Here is a 22,228-nt window from a genome sequence, read left to right as displayed (position 1 = left end):
TAGATCGGTTGCATAAAATCAGCAGACAACAAATAGAGAAAAGCGAGCGTGGCTTATGTAACCAACCCATAGGCGTGTGACTGGTGACTTTCGCTTTTGATAAAAGTTTAACTTTGAAACTTTTGAGAGAACCTAACTTGAGTTGCATATGTTATTTCGTTCGCCACAGGTTTTGTAAATATAATACACCATAAGCAACAGCTGTCCAAATCAACGCGCTACTAATATTTGTAGGGTTGTAGAGGGTGCTTTCCACAAGTTGAAATTTTTATTGATGATTACTATCCATGCCTGAATATGCTTATATGTTACTAATTCTTGGTAAATAATGAAAATTTCCTTAAATCGCTACAAATCGTATATTCATGAAACTTTTTCAGGAGGTGTAATATATCTTTCATATAATGAGCTCTTCCAATTTCAATCGGTTTTTAATGGGTATCACAACCAAGAAAATTTTGACAGGTCGCTTTCAGGTTCCTTCATTGCTCATATATTTCAACGCTTTCATGATGTCATCCAAGTTCGCTATTGCACTAAATGTTGATGAAATGCATCAAGAAGCCATTCGACGTTCATTCAATTACTCGGGATGGGATTACGATGCCGCAGTGAAGGACGTTTCGTCGTGTGAGGCCAGTGTTCAGACGCGGGAAAGTGACGCAACGATTGATGAAGCCATTGAAGAGAAATTGACTTAAATTGAAATTGATGACACCCGTGAAGAACATTCGTCAGAGGAACCCCATAGTTTTATTAATGCTGTGGATGGAGTGAACGTTTTAGATTGTGATCTGAATGTTAGTATCGACGATCGTTTCCAGGAAATTCAGGAATGTGCATTTTGTTTTTGCCGCCCGTGTATGACAACATTTCCTCAAAGATGGCTTGGCCGAGGCTCCGCCCCTCACGACAGAAATATTGGAGTTCGGAGAACCATTGACAAGAACTATTGGTCGATGTTGGACAGAAGAAATACTTGGAGGAATTCAAGGTATCTTTCAAGTCAAGACTGTTGAATCGTGACCGTTTGGACAAAACTGTTGTTAGTGTGCGCCGGGAAATTATGGAATATACGTGGTGATAAATGTGCTAACCAGGTATACGAGTCTACATATTTCAAATTGATCATTTTATTTGTAGAAATCGAATCGAGAATAGCTTTATATTTTGTATCTTTACTGGCATGTCCAAAGATGGTAGATCTATGTATAAATAAACTACACATTATCGACATTATGACTTCTTTTTTTTTTTATAAGTTAATTTATAGTCGCTTTTAGAATGACGAGACTTGTCGTGTTTGTCCTTCTGGCGCACAAATGTGAAAAATGGGAAAAATTTAAGCAAACTGTTATGAGGTTTCAGTTTTCATATATTTTATTTGGAATTCCCTTGTCAAAAGGTGTTGGTTCTGGCTCAAAGATTGTTTCATAGGGATGTTACATGTCAATGTAAGTCAACATAGTTTCCATTCTGACATTTTCAACGAAATAAACTGTATATGGGTATGTGTTCATTGTGGTATTGTGGTATTGAACTTAACGTCTTTGTAATACCATTTGGTAGTTTTTTGGTTGTTTCGTTGCAAGTAAAGAGACACTTCGAGAAGTTGTGCCATGTGCGAGTTCGCCACGCGGTTTACTCGAATTAGATTCGTTCGCGCAGTAATTGTCAGCTGACCGAAGGCTAACTCTTATATACCACTTCAGTTGTGCAAAGTTGTTTCACAAACGACTGGCGTTTTTGCAACAACATATCAGATCGAATGTAATGATTTTTTTAATCCTGTGACTTTTGTTACATTGACTGGTATAGGGCAAATCTGTCTGCCAAGGTTTAGATGTCACCCAAGTTCACTTTTACACCAAAAGCTGATGAAATGCATCAAGAAGCCATTCGAAGTGTATTCAATTACTCGGGATGGGATTACGATGGCGACGTTTCGTCGTGTTTGGCCAGTGACACTTCTCTCACTCTCTCGTTCTTTAGTTATTCAAGATTTTCGGTCACCCATAACTCGCTGACCGATCATCGCAACGTCTGTCAAACAGTAAGATCTCGCAAAATACCGCGCTACTTATAGTCCGGATGAGACTCGAAGCGTTAAGGCCACCACCAAGCATTAAACGCTGAGTTTAGGGGTCGATCATTTGGTGGAAGTGTGGTACAGGATCCCAAGGCAGTTGTCAGGTAGTTGTCATGGTCACGGGGGTTACAATCACTCACCGTGTCGCGTCCGTGCTATAACATAGCTCCTAAACATCCAAGTCCTTCATTTCCATTCAAGTCATGTGATCTCTTAAGATTTTAGTACATTTCCATCACACACTGCATTTCTAATAATGTAGCTGGGGCATATTATAATACAATCATGTAGTCAGAACACTAGCACATGACAAAGAAACCTATCAACGTGTATCATGATGGGTGCCTTCATTGCGCAGCTGACAGTCTTCCCTGTAACACCATACGGACGCGAGCACCACGCAATAACACATAAGTATCCACGTGACAACACCTGGCCCACTGAACTGATGTCTTGTCAGGATGGACAACTGGACCGTTTAATGTTACTTCGTTTTGTTCATAGACATGTGGGGCGATCGGGTAGCCTAGTGGGTAAAGCGTTCGCTCGTCACGCCGAAGACCCGGGATCGATTCCCGACATGGGTACAATGTGTGAAGCCCATTTCTGGTGTCCCCCGCCGTGATATTACTGGAATATTGCTAAAAACGGCGTAAAAACGGCGTAAAAACCATACTCACTCACTCACTCACTCACTCATATACATGTATATATTTTGTCACAGGAACCGATTGAATTGTACATTAACATCAACAATATGTGTGTGAAATGCGGGACGTGTTTTTTTGGTCGATAGATATATACTTTTCGGGAGTTCTGTTTCAATTGGTGTTTTAAGTTCATTGATCAGTTCAGCTATGTGACGGTAATGTACACATGTGCCTTCATTGCGAGCAAAATAAATTTCTTACATTTTTCACATTTGTAGTGTATATATACATACATATTTGACAACGTACGTTTACAGTAACTGTTTATACGGTATAGCATTTCTCAACAATGTTTGAAAGTAGAGGGACTCATTACTGAGCCACCTTTCCCCTGACTCTTTTGTACTTTTTCGACAATAAAATATCTTTAAGTCATGAGTGTTTTTCTTTAGTGGCTATCCGTTGTTATACCATGGAGATGGCACAAAGTAACCAATGGAGTGACACATGCACAAACCGCCTGTAAATACACGTATTCCGTGTTCTCAAAAACATTTCGTTCTTGAAAAATAACTACATTCTATCATATCCTGGTGTAACAATAAGACCATAGTTATCAGTTACATTCGGGTTTTACGACTGTATGTGTATAATGCTATTTCATAAAACAGGAAGAATATGTAAAATGTTGAAGGAACGCCGATAAGATAAATATCACGACCTATTCAGTTTCAATTGGGAGAAGTATCAAGAACTCAGCTAATAACAATTTCTATCAATGTATCCTTCGTTGACTGTTCTAATGTTTACACATACATTCCACTCGCAATTTTTACCTCTACTCTATGGACCTAAGGCCTCTCAATTCGTAAATGAACATATACATTGTGTCATAGCGACTGATAAAACGACAACCATTGTCTGAAGAACATTTTACCCAATTACCCAATTACCCTGTAGCCATGACATGTGCATGTCTCATTAACTTAATTGTCATTATGTATTAGGCGCTAATCCCGTTGTTAATCCTCACCACCATTTCATTGTATTATTATTATTATTAACTTGGTATTTATATAGCGATAGTTTCCAGACTGACTGCTCAAAAGCGCTCATTGTATATTGACTGTTAGCCAACCTGGGCTACCATATAACTTCCCGTTAATTACTGTTCCACTCACAATTTTTACCTCTACTCTCTGGACCTAAAGCCTCTCAATTCGTAAATGAACATAAACATTGTACACAAAAAATATTCACATATCAAATAAGGTTGTAGCCGTGAACGAGTTGCAGTATTAGAGAAACACCACTGAAAATAGAATGCACGCTTAACACTCCAGATGATCAACTACTTGTGGATATGGAGAACATATACAATGACTTAAAACCTTTCGTAACTGTACAAAATTATACACGTTATTAAAACGTTTCAAGGCTCCAAACAGTCGCCGAAACATTGCAAACTTAAGATCCAAAACACAGCTGTGATCCCCTTATAAAATACATCACAAACAAATAACTATTTCTTGTTTGTTTCATTTTAGCTATACACAGGCTCGAATTTGTCAAGATTATAATTTTAATTGGACAAGAGACCAAATTAAATACATTTTTGTATATCTGAGGGGTATGAGTAATACTTGGTGTAAGCGCGTATGGCTCGTTCAAGTTTCGTTCATGTACATTACAGTAATTATTTTAACTTTGATAATACGTTATGAAACGACATGCTCCTTTCTTCTAACTTTGTTCTTACTCTCCCCGAAATATGGACAACGGCTCCAGTTGTATTACAATATCAATCAGTGAGCTAGATTTAGCACTGCGTTAAAAGGTGAATTCCGGCTGGTTAGCCTAACGAGAAAGGAATGACCGAAGGGTGGAATTTCGCTCAAAACGCCAGGGATATTGTGCTGACAGGCCAAAGATGTTACTCAGGGCGAATCTGGGATTCGAACTACAACCAGCTGAACCTGGAACAAATAAGGAACGCAACTCTTCACAGCAAATTGTGGCGCCTTGGACCTTTTCGTCCATATTGGTATATCAAGTACGAACGTCAGCGTTGTCTGAAATATATATGTAAACATAACCAAAGCTATACTTCATACTTGCAGGAACAAAGAGTTTAAAAATACTGACTTGGGATATCTAAAAAAATATCTATTAATTCCGTATTCCCCACAAACAATTAAGACACAATTTGATTTCAGGTTAAACAAAGCAGAGACTACAATCAAAGGTCGCAAGAATCTAATTTTCCTCCAACAAACAGTCTTTCCTCTATGAGTGGTTAGTGAGGAGTAATACCCCATATGTTCGCTGCCGTCCTGTTGGAACTGTGGGCCTGTTGAAACACCCATCAGAACCACGTGTCCCACCATCAACACAGCACATTACATACAACGACATGAAAAGTGACTGTTTCAAAAATCATATTTGTCATATTGTGAATTTTTAGACTGAATATCGGTCACGCTTTCCATTATGTCAAGGTACATTAAGTAATCGTTTTATTTACATGTGTACACAGTCGAAGAAAAACCTTCGAAAGTTTTACTTTTCAGTTATCAATAATAACTTTTGGATATACTAGTATATCATGAACATGAATCAGACATGCTAGAAGACACAACACAACCCCGGCTGCAATTTGTAAAACCTTAAACGAAAAGATTTGGGAAAACATTAGAAAAATACCACCCTTCTTCGCACATCTGTCTTTGGCAATCAACAAAAGGAAGGCACATTGTTCTTCCGGTTGTCTGTCGTCTCTAGACCAGGCACGCCTTCAGCCTTGTAGAACAAACTGTTACTTAACACGAGGTTATTACATAGTTACCACGTGATATTTTTGCTGATTATGAAATCTTACTCATATCAATATCTGTAGAGTAATGGTATGTCAATAGTGACCATCAGCGTCTGTGATATCAAATTCTGCAGATGGTACTGTTGGTATATATGTAATCGGATTGCCGGTGGGTGGTCACACAATTAGCACAAAATCTACGTGTCTGTATGCTATAACTTCCACAATGTCGGACGCTACCCCCACAGTATCGACGTTACTGAAAATCAATATGCACCTTTAATTTCTTGAAGCTCGGAGACTATATAAGTTTCAGCAATTGTCTGGAGGTACAGAGTACATCAAGATGTCTCCACGTGCAGTGATCAGCTTGCTGGTGGTTTGCCTCTGTCTGGCCTCCACAGAAGGACGAGCATTCAAAGTAAGTGTAGTACACGGCAACTTATCTAACGTTGTACCGAATGCCATGATTTACACATTAACTGTGTTACTGTCCTCTTCAGTACAACTGCAGTTGGTCGTCATTCAACTCATAGTTTACAACTCTTGGTGACAAACAACATTACGCCAGTTACAGAGCAAAACATACCACTCTGTCATGCAACGATAGATAATTGTAGAAATATAAAAGAATTGGATGTTACCTAACTTCTTTTGAGTAGAAAATCTAGGTTTCTATTGCAGAACGAGATACGTAATGTCATTGTTCACACTTATGTTATAAATGGTTTGTAAGTCGTGTTCGGCTAAAAAGATCTAGAATTCTGGGCTGTAAAAACTTTTAAAGCGATTTTTTACTGAGTGATATTTTGCAATGTCTTAAAAGCCTTTAAATATACAAACCATACTGTTATGGAGGCTTTACATATCCACAGTCAATATATTTTATTTTTCTCCAACAGAATGAGAAAGCACGGTTCAAGCGACAAGCTGGAAGTAGTAAGTTCACAGCTTTAACGGGTTATGAAATGAAAACGCAAGAAAACATGAAACGCCATCAGATATCCCGAACTGTTTGGACTTATAACATTGATCGAGTTTTGATAGATATGTTGGTACAAGAACCCTGAATGCAAAGAAGCTGAGGAAGCATTTGAAAATTTGGTCCAAAATCTATGTTAGCAGTTACAAAGCGTCATTAGTTTCAATGTGGTTATTTCACACTAACAAAACTGAAAATGAAAAAAGGATATGAATTTTAAATAATTTCAAGGTGTATATATTTCATTGAGTTTTGATCAATTAGTTCATAGTTTGAAGTCTGATGATATTTTGATGAATACAATATGTACCTCTATTAATACATCAAGTGTATATACATGAACGTGTTTATGATATCGTTCAACAGGGACCTATCATTCATGGGTATTTTAACTGATGATGGACCTTGCAGTTGAAAGAGAGGTACAACTAGAACTAAGATCTCCATGAAGACCAGCACATATTTTGATAAAATATATGTTCAGTCCGTACATGTATATTAAAATGTGTTCCCATAATCTTCCATGATGTTCAGGATGTGTTGGGGGCGTGAGGGAAGATCTCATTGGAGAGATAGAGTTTGGCTCTGGTCAATACCAAAACAACGAAGACTGCTGCTTCGAGCTCCGTCCTTACTTTGGCGGTTCTTTCACGGTCGATCTGGAGTTTAGTGTCTTTGACATTGAGCAAGGTCCTAGCTGCAGTTATGACTATGTTACCTATGGAACAAGTGACGGTATTACCGAGATCGACTGTGGCACGAAGGATTTCGGATACATTAGATCGTGTAAGGAAGAATATATTTTCTTTTGGTTTTCTTTTCTTCTTTTTGTTTTGCAAAGTGTTAGAATTCACAAGCTTGACGTACCTATGACTCCGTTGTCAACGCAACACATGGCGGCAGTATACCTCAAGGATATACAACAATATTCACATACTATTACCATAAACGTTTTATATTTATATGCTCAAAGTACTAATCCGTCAAATTATTTTTAAAATGGCCATATAAAAAAACTTGTTTATAAACTATTCGTAATTCCGATATAGAAACCTTATACAGACCTTCCGATCTACCTGTTTGGGATTTGCTGAAAGACTCACCATCGCAACAACACTTAATAGACATCTTGTATTATACTACAATCAGCAACTTACTTAATAATGAATGATTGTACCATGTTGGTTTTTCAGTCAACAGTACGGACACTTTCCAGTTGTGTTTCCATAGTGACACCTCTATCGTTGGTCATGGCATCAATGTCTTATATATCACTCTCCCAGGTGTGTACATACTGTGTTGGTTTAAGAACGCAAAACAAATTTCAACTTCCATCGTTTTTCTGTATGCAAAAGGTATGACGTCAAATTCCAATATATTCTAAATTTGTTTTCATGGATACAGTATCTGAAGAAAATAGTTCTCTGCCAGCCTTAAACTACAGCACCACTCCATCCTTGAACGTGACAGCCTCGCCTTCCCTGAACTACAGCACCGCTCCGTCCTTGAACGTGACAGCCTCGCCTTCCCTGAACTACAGCACCGCTCCGTCCTTGAACGTGACAGCCTCGCCTTCCCCGAACTACAGCACCACTCCGTCCTTGAACGTGACAAACTCGTCTTCACCGAATTTTACCTTTCCCTACAACAATGCAACATCTTCTCCCGAAACTACCGGAAATGAATCTCGTAAATATAGTTTCATAGTTGATTTTAAGGCTATATATGAAACAAGAAACTTTTCCCTTTTCTCTGAACTTTGTCTCATCGCAAATGAAGGCACAAATCGTGAAAACTACTCTTCCCGACCAGCTTTCGTCAGTGGGTTTAAGTAGTACGTTGAACCACGGAGCGGACAGGATAGCATTTGAATATTTATTTGAATAATAAATAAAACCTTTTCCATAACGATAAGTCCATTGTGAGATTCCGACCATATCATAAGCATGTGTTGATGAACCACTTCCAAATATTGAGGATAGTAGGTGTTAACGAACAGATGAGCGTAACCGACTGTCACCATCACATGCAAAGACAAGTCAATTGCTTACCTGAAATAAACAGGTACATATGATACAACTAAAAAAGGAATTGCATCATACATAATTTTTTTAGATATCCTACCATAAAACTTTTGAAAGTTTTACTGAGGCCATGACTGTATTAACCTTGTATTGTGAATACTGAATATTTATGCATATATCTAAATATCAAACAGATGTAGCGATTTCACTGGTATCTATTATTTCTGGCTCACGTGAGCAACTCAGTGGAAGGTAATTGGTTATTTGACAATTATTCAAAGATAAGAGATTATTCATATACCTGAAGCGTAAGTTATACTTTTTGGCCAAATTTCCTTGTTTTGATTTTGCCAATCCGAGCATAAATCCTTAGGTAATTAGGAGCACAACTGGTACCCATGGGGATGCCTATTTCTTGTCTACATTTCATACAGATATGATATACATGTATGAGGAAGTCCAACATTGAGACAGGGATTCGGTTATGCATTTCCCTAGGCCATGCTATATTTCCCTCTTTGTACGGAATTTTATGAATACATGAGACTTATTTCGAGTAATTTACGATATGACTGTATTCTGAATTGACGAGATGTCGTCGGCCACTTTCAAGAAATTGAATGACAACCTAAAAACATACAAGCTGCAAGACTATTCTGCTGTCTTCCCCTGATAGAAGCCTATCTTTGTGTCTTAGGGGGTGTTCCCAGGAGCCATCGCAACTGCACCTTCTCTACCCGGGCTGACCATGGCATGATCCAGAGCCTGCCTGGTACAGGGGAGGACTACCAGAACAACCTCAACTGCAGCTACGTCTTCAATGTGCCCAGGAACAGCAGTATTCACTTCAACTTCACCACCTTCGACCTCGAGGGCGGTAATGGATGTCCCTACGATTATGTTCAGATCAATGGTGGACGAAGATGGTGTGGAAGTACCATTAACGGGAGGCAAGGTAAGCTCATAGAAGTGGTCAATATCAAATGAGAGTTCAACGTCATAGTAACGCACTACTTGAAATCAAAACCTTCACTAGATATTTATTTTGATTTGGGTCTCTTGTCAATAGGTTCCACTGTTTCTGTTACAGTGAACGGAACTGGTGAGGTTGTGCTGAGATTTGTCACCGACGGTTCAGTGACAAGCAGAGGTTTTGTTGCTCGCTTCAACATCAGGATGGGTACGATACACTTCTGAATGTGTGGCTATGAAAAAGATATATGATCGAGTTCGTGAGTTCGTAAAAACCTTTCCAAAAGATTTACCATTTAATAACAAACTTCTGAATACGAAGATCATTGAAGATATGTGTTATGTCATCTCATGACTCATTACTGTGTGCATGTATTCACACACAAGTTATATTGGAGTCGTTTTATCTTTTTTCTTTTACATTTTACTTTACTTAAGAAAATGGAACATCTCCGAACACAACAGTGGCACCAGCCAACACGACCGTCGCACCAGGCAACACAACCGTCGCACCAAGCAACACGACCGTCGCACCAGGCAACACGACCGACGCACCAAGCAACACGACAGTCGCACCAGCCAACACGACCGTCGCACCAGGCAACACGACCGTCGCACCAAGCAACACAACCGTCGCACCAAGCAACACGACCGTCGCACCGGGCAACACGACCGTCGCACCAGGCAACACAACCGTCGCACCAAGCAACACGACCGTCGCACCAGGCAACACGACCGTCGCACCAAGCAACACGACCGTGGCACCAGGCAACACGACCATCGCACCAAGCAACGCGACAGTCGCACCAAGCAACACGACCGTCGCACCAGGCAACACGACCGTCGCACCAGGCAACACGACCGTCGCACCAGGCAACACGACCGTGGCACCAGGCAACACGACCGTCGCACCAGGCAACACGACAGTCGCACCAAGCAACACGACCGTCGCACCAGGCAACACAACCGTCGCACCAAGCAACACGTCCGTCGCACCAGGCAACACGACCGTCGCACCAAGCAACACGACCGTCGCACCAGGCAACACGACCGTCGCACCAAGCAACACGACCGTGGCACCAGGCAACACGACCATCGCACCAAGCAACGCGACAGTCGCACCAAGCAACACGACCGTCGCACCAGGCAACACGACCGTCGCACCAGGCAACACGACCGTCGCACCAGGCAACACGACCGTGGCACCAGGCAACACGACCGTCGCACCAGGCAACACGACAGTCGCACCAAGCAACACGACCGTCGCACCAGGCAACACAACCGTCGCACCAAGCAACACGTCCGTCGCACCAGGCAACACGACCGTCGCACCAAGCAACACGACCGTCGCACCAGGCAACACGACCGTCGCACCAGGCAACACGACAGTCGCACCAGGCAACACGACAGTCGCACCAAGCAACACGACCGTCGCACCAGGCAACACGACCGTCGCACCAAGCAACACGACCGTGGCACCAGGCAACACGACCGTCGCACCAAGCAACACGACAGTCGCACCAGGCAACACGACAGTCGCACCAAGCAACACGACCGTCGCACCAGGAAACACGACAGTCGCACCAAGCAACATGACCGTGGAACCTTCCGACGAAACGACATATGGTAGGTCATTGTCACCTTACACACAAATAAAGCCTTCATCTGTAATGGATATTCATCGTCTAAATATGTAGAACTTTGAAGATGGACACATTTAGCTGCTAAATAGATAGTGGGTGGGAGCAGTGGGATCTCGTAAATATGTTCGTTCACGTAGAAGAAAAAGAATTTCGTTTCAGCAACTGAAATATTAAAAGAGAAGTAAAGGCATCGGCTATCTTATGATTTTCTAAATGCATATTATTTGCATTTTCCGACAAACCACAGAACAAAGTTTAATTCCTTGATCAGGATGTTGTTCTTTATGGAAGCTTGAAGTCATACGGTTCCAGCACAATACTATTATGATCATAAACAACCCGAGAGTCATGTAAATGTTTTTGTGTGTGTTTTTATAATTATTTATACTTTCATAATAATTTCAATATTTCTGCCACAGGATTTGGGCCTTGTCAATATATCCCACAAAGTTTGACTGTGTTATTTATAGAGGAAAGAAACTCACAGTTCTGCCTCCAGTTGTGCTGTTACATGCATGAAGTCAACTTTATTTAGAGTTGCACAAGGAAAACATAGATGACAAGAGCAAGGGTTTGTCCCCAAAGTTACTTCATTTGAGGGTTGGCAAACGTGTTTTATGATGCAAGTTCCCATCTCTCATTGCAGCCTGCAACTACGACACTGCCTCCCTGGAAGGAAGAATAGCTCTAGCAACTGACATTGATGGTTTCTACGCAAACAACGAAGAGTGCCGCATCAATCTATATTCACCTGCTCTTCCCCACGTGACCACGGTCAACTTCACACGCTTTGATGTTGAATATAATAGCAACTGTCGTTACGACAGCCTGTCAGTGAGGCTTGGAAACAACACCATCGACCCACTATGTGGAAACAACAGAGGTCCCTTCGTGAAGCAATGTAAGCACACTGCAAGCGTTAATATCAATGTTAACACAGGTACATTAGTACATTTATGCAAGTGTCTTCTGATATCGCCTTTTAGCATATGCATATTTGTGTCCCCCGCTCTGATATACTTGAGATTACAGAAACAAGATTTTTCACATCACTTTTATAAATTAAACTCCTCTTTTATCTGATAAAGATTTCTATAATCCAGACTCTAACGCAGAACCACTACTCGCCATGACATTCGTCAGTGATTCGAGTGTTTCGGGTCTCGGTTTCGCCTTCGACTACCAGACGGAAGTAGGCAAGTACAACCTTCGCATCACATACGTAATCAGTGATTATTAATAAACCATTTACATTAACGTATATTTATCATTGTATCACGCACCATTCAGACCATTCAGATGAACAAATACTGTGATCATTTAAAAATGGATTGCTGGGACGAACTTTCAAGTTGATTTCATCTCAGCCAAACAGGCGAATATCACCTCACAAGCATTATTCCGCTTTCCTCCTTGGGATTGCACTTTTGATAACCCCAAGCCCTCATTAACAGGAGAGACACTTGTTTGACCCCAAGATCCCAAGCTCAGTTTCGTCTGGTCAATGACACTAAACTGAGGACATGAAACTAATTTTAGGGTGTTCTGCCTTTTTATCGTATTCAGAGTACTGTAATGCTGTGATCAATGGTACATCCGGGTCATTCGCAACTCCCCCTGGTGGCTACAGTCCCAACATGGCTTGCACATACACCATCAACACCCCCACGCCAGCTGAACTGCACTTCACCTTCGAGGAATTTGACATTGAGAGTGCAAGCAGATGCATGTACGACGCCGTCACCATGGGCGAAGACAGACTGTGTGGAAGCAACCCCGGCAGCAAGACATACCGTGAGTGTAGCTCACCTTCCACCTCTGTAATTTCTGTTACATGTTTATCATTTCTGCTTTCCGTTACCTTGAAACAAATGATGAACAAGAAACACTAACATAGAAACAGTTATAGTTAATTTGAAGTATTTTGAAATTAAAAATAAAAAGCTAAAGCTAGCATACTTTCACATATGAATTTCTTTCTGTAAAACCTGTATTAGTACTTCCAGTAACTTTATGTTTATTGCTCCTCAGAATCTGATGGAACCTTTGTGATCACCTTCACATCTGACGGCTCCGTGCAAAGGGAAGGTTTCTACGTGTCCTTCACATCATCGCCAGGTGAGCTTCGCACATATACTAGTAAACAATATGGATCCGGTAATACAAGTTTATTTGTATGGAAGTGCCCATAAATTCAAGTCTTAAATATTATTTAACCAATTGTTTGGTTTCAAAAACGTAAACATAAAACTATCTTTACAAATTGTGGAATCCACAATCAAATTTATTGTTTGATGTGGTTTTTTTGGTAAACAAGATACACTGACACATACTTTTTAACTGATATTCCTATTTTCTTTTACGCAGTGGCATAAACAGACTGACCTACGCGGCGAGATCTAGTTGACAACAATATGAGTAAATAAACTCCATGTGCTCTAAATTTATATTTCATCTCATTATTTCAATGAGTGACTGACTGTGTGAGTTTGTTTTTATGACGCTTTGAACTGTAAATTAACTCATCAGGACGTGGCATACGGATGCGACGAATAGTCTTTCGTCTATATGCCGCAATTCGCTATGCAGATTTGTGAACATTTGTTGCACCAGAGACCTCTGATCGTCGGTTCGAATCCAAGATTCACCCTGATTATGTTTCTAGTGTTATGTTTCTTGTGTGTATCACCACAGAGGCAAACGTCTGAGACCTGCCTCACTTTGGGTTTTCTGAACACAAGAAGCTGACACGCCGTGACGTAGCTGAAATACTCTTCAAAGCGGCGTTAATACCAACTCATTCACTCAATCGTAAAGGCTGTACATATGTTATAAGGCTCTCTTCATCTTTCTGATATTGGAGAGTCCATCCATGGGCCTATTGAAATTTATTGTGAAGTGCACTATATGAAAAAACAGGTGCTTCCGTAATGGCAAAATATCCATGAGGATAGGCCCAGGAGACGAACTCTAACACGGACCGCCAATTCCTAACACGACACCTTGATGACGTCCGCTGATTGGTATGTATGACGCCTCTATAGTTGGGCCTGATAACGTTCCTTCACGATTTCGTCATGCTCTGTGTGCACGTATTTCAACACCTAAGCCCACATGTACAGAACAATCTTATTCAAGCGATCTTAGGCGCCTGCAATCAACTTGACAACCACCGTTCAACTATCCTATTCCACTTGCACAAACCGATTGTAAGACGGCTTGGATTTAAGATCGAAATCCTTAACGGTGGAGGTACGATTATGTTTAACTCGACTCCTGCCTACAGTTGTATGCAAACGCGCAAAGGTTGCTGCGCATAGCAATGGTGGAACCCGTTACGACACACAACACGCACCTCTCTCCATCGCTCCTTGCGCAGTTTTTCAAAAGGTTCAAATTATTTGATCGAAACGATTAGTAGAATGATGGCATATAGGTGTTTATTTGTGGTGAAATACCTACCCATGTTTTGGAAATATTAAAATAAGAATAAATACATCCATATTTAGTAACAAAATCATTGTGATTTTTTTTTTTTTTTATAGCAATATATCCTTATAACATGACCCGTTAATGTATGATCGTCAAATGGTTGTCATCAGGTCACTATTTAATGCGGGTCTATTTGCGGGAAGGGTATTTGGTAAAATCCTAAATATATCCTATATGTATAGGTAATATATTAATATATCGAGAAAGCATTGTGTCATATGTACTGGATATTAATTATTTAACAATATTACATTGATGCTTGTTTTTAAATAGTTGTATTACAAACATTTCAAATGTCCCTTTATGTATATATCCTTGTTAAATAGATACTTTTACGTAATATTCATATTTTAAAACCGATCGTCTCTTGTCCCACTGTAAGATTTAGCACTTCAACTTGTATTTAAATGTAGATCACAGTACAAAATTACTGACAGGAATGTGACCAAAAGAAGTATAGGCGGAGGTCAGCGATTTTACAACAATAATACATTAGGCAAGGTAGATTTGTCTCTACGGGGGGCATATACAAAGGAAAACCACTCCCATCTAGAGTATAAACTAAGATTATCTGCCCTTGTTATCCTAAAGGTCACGGACATTACAATAATCACTTGAGGACCCCTTCCGTTTTTATCCTTCTGTGGTGCGTTCTTCGTGTTGTTGAAATGCCCATTCGGATGTAAAAAGGTAAAGCAGATTATTTTTATGAAACGAAACCCTTTCATACACGCCATTTTATTCATCAAGTTAATTCAGTGGCGACAACGATATTAGCTACTTAACCTTGTTCCTGACCAAGTTCCGATTGTAGCTTACAGTGATCTTAGCCAGCAATCGCTTTGTGCAACTGGATGGCGATTGTAGCCGAAGATTACTATCGCGATTGTAGTTATTTACAATTATTGCAGTGCTGAGATTGTTTTGTGCAAGTGGATCCTGGTAACGTGATGTTCGACTCGGGCTCGCTCGTCGCAATGTACACATTTCAAAATGAACTTTATGCACATGAGCACAGTGAGTGAGTGAGTGAGTTGGGTTTAACGCCGCTTTTAACAGTATTCCAGTCATATCACGGCGTGTCAGCTTAATGTGGGAGAAAAGCCCGAAGTGATGCAGGTCTCAGACGTTTACCACTTCGGTGAAACCCACGAGCACGGGTATGGTCCTGACAAACCTAGAAACATAATTGGGGCGAACCGGGATTCGAACCCACAATCAGAGGTTTCTGGCGTGCCCAAGGGACGCAACTCTGCACAGCGAATCGCGGCGCCTTAGACGACTGGGCCACCCGTGCCCCCCTCATGAGCACAGAATGCATCCTGTATAGAAACCCAATATAATCAACATCTTGCAGTGGGTACTGAATTGAACAAACACATGTACAACAACCTTAGTTTTAAAAGGTACCTTGAAGGTTTTCAGATTTTACATACTTTGCAATGTGACGTAAGACTTATCTTGATACACGTGCAGCTTACATTCAACATGTAGCCCAATGATATATGACTTATCTTGATACACGTACAGCTTACATTCAACATGCAGCCCAGTGACATATAACTTATCTTAATACACGTACAGCTTACATTCCACATTCAGTACAGTGACATATGTCTTATCTTGAAACACGTACAGCTCACATTCAACATGCAGCCCAGTGACATATAGCAGCCCAGTTGAGTAGGCTATGCGGGAGAGAGTGAGTGAATGAGAGAGGGAAAGAGGGCGAGAAGGGTGGCTTACTAATAGAGTAGCGGCCAACCCTTAAAACGAAGCTGATTTAAGGAGTAACCCCTCCCCACAGTAGAACAAAGCACATCCACATTTTTCTTCACAAGATGTCATTAATGCATTAGAAAACGATGGTTGTGGTGATTTCTTTTGGTCGCAGACATGTATTTAGGTGGTAAAATGCATATTTGTGTCTAAACAAGTCAGTTTGCATATTGCAATGTTCATTTTATAAGCAAAATCAGTGTGCTGACTTAGGAAACCTACGAAAAAACATTTAGCAAAATTTTTAACGTCGAGTTATGTGCCAAAATGTGTCAAAAACAGGATAAAATACTCAATTTTCATTTTCAAAAAAATTCAAAACTAAAGGTAATGTTAACTCCATATTGACAACTATGTCGTGTGATAGCTCAAAATCTGCCTGAATGCTTTATGAACTTAAAAAAATATCCACAATTAATGTAGGTATAATATAATGTATGAAAATTTAGTAAATGTGCTCCGGTCCCCATCCTGTGAAGGAAACAACAGATAACAACATAGTTTAAAAATTACACCAATGTTTTTTATTTGAACACATGAATCGTTTAAGTATCTTACATATATGAGCTTAAGAAATTTGATTTATCCAATATGGCGGACAAAATGGCCTCCAAGATGGCCGCCAATACAGGAACATGATACTATTTCGTCTTCACTTCGGAATGTATGAGAACTTTAGATGTCAAAATTTTGGTTTCGACCAGGAACTCCATCTAGCATGTATAAGATATTATCGCCTGTGTTATGTACTATAATTGCTGATCATATTGACTTACTTTGAAGTGTCAATGTGAAGCACTTATATGCTCACCGTAAAAGGCGACTATGCTTGTCGTAAGTGGCGACTAACGAGATCGGGTGGTAAGGTTCGCTGACTCGGTTGATGCATGTCATCGTATCACAATTGCATTGATCGATGCTCATGATGTCAATCACTGTATTGTCTGGTCCAGACTCGATTATTTTACAGTCCGCCTTCATATAGCTGGAATATTGCTGAGTGTGGCGTTAAACAACAAACAAATAAACAAACAAACAAACACTTGTCAATTTTGTCAGAAACTCTTTACCAAATCCATTATTTTTCTCCAATGCAGTAAGATACATATAGTCTCTGCCACCACTGCACTGTCACTCAAGCCTCAGGTTCAAATGACATGTGATCTGTCACTGCAGATGAGATGAGTCATATATCTGCAGCCATATTGTCGTCTGAAACATGGCTCTCAACATGTGTTGCTTGAAAGCATTTTCTATAGGTGGAACTTCTTCAACATTTAATCATGTGTCAGCAATGTCGAGAAAGCTGTCTTCTTGGAATTTATAACCAGTCTTCACCATAAGAATATCATGTTTCACAATGTTCTTCTAGATCACACTTACCAGCGTGTAACTGACTTTCACGACTCACTTAGGAGATAAATATTTCGTTTTGTAAGATTTGCGTAATGTTATGCTGAATGGATGTACGGAAATTTCATTTGAACATTCCGCCTTACGGCGTCGTGTTCAAATGAAAAAAATTCGTACATCAATGCAGCATAACATCACGCAAATCTTACAAAACGAAATATTTATCGACATTGTAACATGAACGTTAATTTAAATCGATATTTAGGAGGAACTAATTTACTGAGCGCATGACACAACAAAACTGTCGTTAGCAATACGTCTCCTCGTGCTCAACTTCGAAAAGATGCATGTTATGGGGTGCCGCGAAACCGATCAATGGTTTCGAGGTACTCCAATAATGATGGTTCGTTTTACGAAAGGGGTGGTCACATGTTCAAGCCCATTTCTCAGAAAAGAACAAACAACAGGAAATATCACAAATTCAATTCTTTATCACAGTTCCTCATCTTACTTGAAATTTGTAGTTATGCGTATCTATGAAATACAAATAAACAAAATTAGAAAAGACGTACATACTGTTTGGCCCCTATAAAAGATAGTGTCAACTCGCCTGAGACTAAGGTGGTGACAAGAGACGTCAAACATGTGCGAGATTTTAGACATGCAGCTTAGCTGGGATGGAAAAAGTTTACTGTTACAGTGGAATTACATATGTGAAAGAGACCATGGGAATTAGCAGAAAAATTAACCTGGAAGTTATTCACGGGAGCAGTGGACAGTGGCAGGATATTTGTATCTTGGACAGGAACCAAATTACGTTCGTTAGCGAGCTGCTGCTGTCCCTGAAGAATGTTCGAATAATGTCGTCTTTGAGCCGAGCTCGAGTCAATGGAATACGACTTCAACGATTCATCGGTTTTGTGGCCGGTAATTTTGCAAATCTCGCGATTTTCAATACGTGCGTTAGACAGCAAAGTGACGGCAGTTGCCCGAAGACAATGGTTTGTATACACTTTGAAACCAGCGTTGGTAGAAATTTCTTTCATCATGTTGCCAATGACATTTACACCAACTGGCCTCGTGGTGTACCATTCGGTGTCGTCGACATGGACTCGTCTCTTGCGAGCCTGGTAAAAAGCACCATTGCTGTGATTGAGGAGAGCCTGGTAAAAAGCACCATTGCTGTGATTGATCGTCATTTTTTTAAATGAAAGTACAGGACAGAATTGGTCCGATGTTGCATAAATGCATTTGTTGGGCCCATTTGAGTCTTTGAGCCCCCCCCCCCCCCCCCTGTGATTTTTAGTGACTTCGGAGTGTGTCATTTCAATAAACTCGAACCCCTGTTCATCAGTGGATACACGAAAGGAAGATGCAGTTAATTCCCTTTGGTTTTCTTTACCACGACGAGCGAAACCGAGTGTGAGGTCGAACCACACTTTACGAAGCAAACCGGAAGGAGTTTCCGTATCCAAACTTTCACGAATTATTTTTAAATCATTCTCGGGGATGGCAGCATGATGTGTTGTCTGATCAAGGCCATCGCGCTTAAGTTTTTTTATCATGGACAGAAAAACATTGTCTTGGATAATGTTTATGCTGCGCTCAAATGGCGGTCCCCTGATGTGCCCGTGCATGGAAGCACGCAACCCAACAAAACTCGATTTTGAGTAAAGATCTCCCTCAGCATTTCTGACTTCGGCATAAAAGAACCTCAGTCCCTCATTCAGTTGAAAAGCAGGAAGCTCTTCGAACTTGGGTTCAAAACCTCGGAAACCAAGCCATTCTGGAAGTGAAAAGATTGCCTTTTTCGGGGTACAAATGTGACAGTAACTGGGAGTAATTTGTTATTATTACAGCATTGTGTTTGAATGAAATTTCCGTATATTCCGTTTTGCATAACATATCTCAAATCTTACAAAACGAAATATTTAATTTACGTTAAGATTTTGGTCAATCTCGTTATATTATTGCCAATTTTTGCGATGACACATTGGTCACGCTTTACATTGCTATCATGGCAATGGTGTAAGGGAGGTAACTCGCTGATATTTTTGGTATGTGTTTATGTATTCTTTAATGTTTCAATGGCTTACGTCGAAATATTTTAACTCCCCAGGAGGTATTACGCCCAGTAGATTTGGAGAGGTGCCCATCCACGATGTCCTGTACTGCTTTTGCATCAGGGGACGCGAAACGGTCACTGGACGCTTGAACTTTGGGCTCTACGGAAACGCTGGCTGTATTTCCTAGTTCAGGGGCCATCTCAGAACGGTTTTCAGCTTCAAAAGCTGTTGTGAGTAATAATAATAACAAAATTAGGTGCGTGTATGAAAGTCATAACTATACTGAACAGCATTGAAACGCACCACCATGAAAATGGATGTATCTTTACCCGGGCTTAAGTCATATGAAAATATATAAGTGAATGAGTAATATACGAGGTTCTGGACGAAGCATGAATAAGAACAGCTCGTCAAAACACATTCCTAAAGTATTTGTGAGCGAAATCGCCAAAACGCACACATCATGGAAAACGTGTTTTGTTTCACGGGAAGCAAGCAGAATAGGGCTATAAAAGACAGACTTTTAAAAGCCACATCACTTGTTGCTGCAGACGTTAAGGGTACTGACACAAGAAATGCCAAGATTAACAGCAGAGGAACGTGAACGTGCCTTGGGCATGCTTCAAGTTGGTACGTCAAGTAGAGTCGTTGCACAACGGTTTCAATGCCATCATTCAACTGTCCCCAGGCTACTGAGCAGATACCAGCAGACAAGAACCACCAGAGATCGACCACGTCCGGGTCAACGTCGTGTAACTACACCACGTCAAGATCGCCATATTGTTCGTCAGTATCTTCGTGATCGTACACTTTCGGCTACCAGGACAGCAGCAACCGTACAAGACCGACGGAATTGATCAGTGCTGACACCGTACGTCGACGTCTCCGCTCAGCAGGGCTACGTGCTCGACGTCCATATGTTGGACCCATACTCACTGATCGACATCGAAATGAACGTCTGTGTTGAGCCAAAGGCATCGTCATTGGAGATTGCGGCAGTGGCATGGGGTGTGCTGTTCTCTGATGAGTCCCGTTTTCATTTACGGAATGCTGACGGTCGACTGCGAGTGTGACGTCGACGTGGAGAACGTTACCACAATGACTGCGTTGTACAGACAGATCGATGGGGGGGGGGGGGGGAGGGAGTGTCATGGTGTTGGGCGGCATCAGTCATAACCATCAAACAGAGCTCCATGTTTGTCGTGGATGAGTTAATACCCTTTGCTACAGGAATAACATATTGACAAATCACGTCATCCCATTCTTTCATCAGCACCAGGGTATGCACACCTTCCAGCAAGATAATGCAAGAGCGAACACAGCACGTGTTTCAACACAGTACCTGGCGAAGAATAATGTGCCTCTGCTTCCATGGCCAGCATTGTCACCAGATCTATCGCCAATTGAACATCTAAGTGATTACCTGGGTCAACGCCTCTCACGTCGTCCGCAAGTACAGAACCTGAGAGAACTTGAAGATACACTCTGTCAAGAGTGGAATGCCCCAGAACACTATTCGCAGACTTATTCGATCAATGAGAAGACGTTGCATGGCCTGTGTTGCTGTCAGTGGCGGACATACCAGATATTGACTTTTCATTTTAACCCTATGTGTCTTCCTTACACTGATGACGTAATTGTAATTACTGTGTGGTATTCCTGTTTCCTTTGTCGTCTTTCTTAATAATCCGCCTATGTCTGTTCTAATCAAAATCGGTCATTGCTCAAGTTGTTTTTGTAATATTTCAAGATTTATTGCTGGTGCGTTTTCAATGCTGTTCAGTATATTATAGAGTTGCAATAAATGTTTTTTTACTGTTAAAAATTGATTTTGTTTTGTTTTTTCCTTTGGCCAAGCCCAAGAAAATTACATCCATAAGATGGATCCACTGATCGTAAGTTCCAACCCTGGATGACCTCCGATTCTGACCCCTGGTCTCTGTGACGCATCTCTGTGCTCGCGGGTTCCACCAAAGCGATATTCTGAAATAATGCTAAAAGCAGCGTTGAGCCCACATTACTCACGTCAATTAAGCCTGGTTATTGGGACTTTGAAAATAAAATATCGTTAAGTCATAACCCAGTGATTTTCTTCAGTGGCTACCCGTTGTTATACCATGGAGATCGCACAAAGTAACCAATGGAGTGAAACATGCACAAACCGCCTGTAAATACACGTATTCCGTGTTCTCAAAAACATTTCGTATTTGAAAAATAATTACTTTGCATCAAATCCTGATGCTATTTCATTAAACAGGGGGGGGGGGGGGGGGGAGTAGCCTCGTAAGAAAACCATACGCAAGTTTTACTTTTCAGTTATCAATAATAACTTTTGGGCATACCAGTATACCTTGTACATGAAT

At 40.8% G+C, this 22,228-nt stretch overlaps 2 protein-coding genes across 2 annotated transcripts; both read left to right on the top strand.

Moving 5' to 3' along the window:
- Positions 1-5,900: 5,900 nt before the first annotated feature.
- On the top strand, positions 5,901-9,757 carry LOC124119820 (deleted in malignant brain tumors 1 protein-like). The gene is made up of 6 exons (XM_046482471.1): positions 5,901-5,975; positions 6,457-6,493; positions 7,071-7,322; positions 7,941-8,225; positions 9,258-9,515; positions 9,651-9,757. Exons 1-6 carry the CDS (start codon positions 5,901-5,903, stop codon positions 9,755-9,757), a joined length of 1,014 nt encoding a protein of 337 aa, XP_046338427.1.
- A 1,156-nt stretch (positions 9,758-10,913) lies between these two features.
- On the top strand, positions 10,914-13,618 carry LOC124119826 (procollagen C-endopeptidase enhancer 1-like). Its single transcript, XM_046482476.2, has 6 exons — positions 10,914-11,158; positions 11,822-12,076; positions 12,279-12,371; positions 12,742-12,969; positions 13,207-13,293; positions 13,543-13,618. The coding sequence occupies exons 1-6, from the start codon at positions 11,125-11,127 to the stop codon at positions 13,548-13,550; spliced, it is 705 nt and encodes a 234-aa protein (XP_046338432.2). The 5' UTR covers positions 10,914-11,124; the 3' UTR covers positions 13,551-13,618.
- The last annotated feature ends 8,610 nt before the right edge of the window (positions 13,619-22,228 follow it).

The sequence above is a fragment of the Haliotis rufescens genome, unplaced genomic scaffold (assembly GCF_023055435.1).
Source record: "Haliotis rufescens isolate VD_foot unplaced genomic scaffold, xgHalRufe1.0.p SCAF_8, whole genome shotgun sequence".
NCBI lineage: Eukaryota > Metazoa > Mollusca > Gastropoda > Lepetellida > Haliotidae > Haliotis > Haliotis rufescens.
Note: the sequence above shows the minus strand (reverse complement) of the source record. Positions and strands in the feature narration are given on the sequence as shown.

Bases quoted from the DNA above. Each gene is read 5' to 3' on its own strand.
- LOC124119820 (XM_046482471.1), top strand. From the start codon at position 5,901: ATGTCTCCACGTGCAGTGATCAGCTTGCTGGTGGTTTGCCTCTGTCTG. The intron at 7,323-7,940 runs GTAAGGAAGAAT...TCATGGATACAG, and splicing joins TTTCGGATACATTAGATCGT to TATCTGAAGAAAATAGTTCT. The intron at 9,516-9,650 runs GTAAGCTCATAG...TTTCTGTTACAG, and splicing joins TACCATTAACGGGAGGCAAG to TGAACGGAACTGGTGAGGTT.
- LOC124119826 (XM_046482476.2), top strand. From the start codon at position 11,125: ATGACCGTGGAACCTTCCGACGAAACGACATATG. The intron at 11,159-11,821 runs GTAGGTCATTGT...CTCTCATTGCAG, and splicing joins TTCCGACGAAACGACATATG to CCTGCAACTACGACACTGCC. The intron at 12,970-13,206 runs GTGAGTGTAGCT...ATTGCTCCTCAG, and splicing joins CCCCGGCAGCAAGACATACC to AATCTGATGGAACCTTTGTG.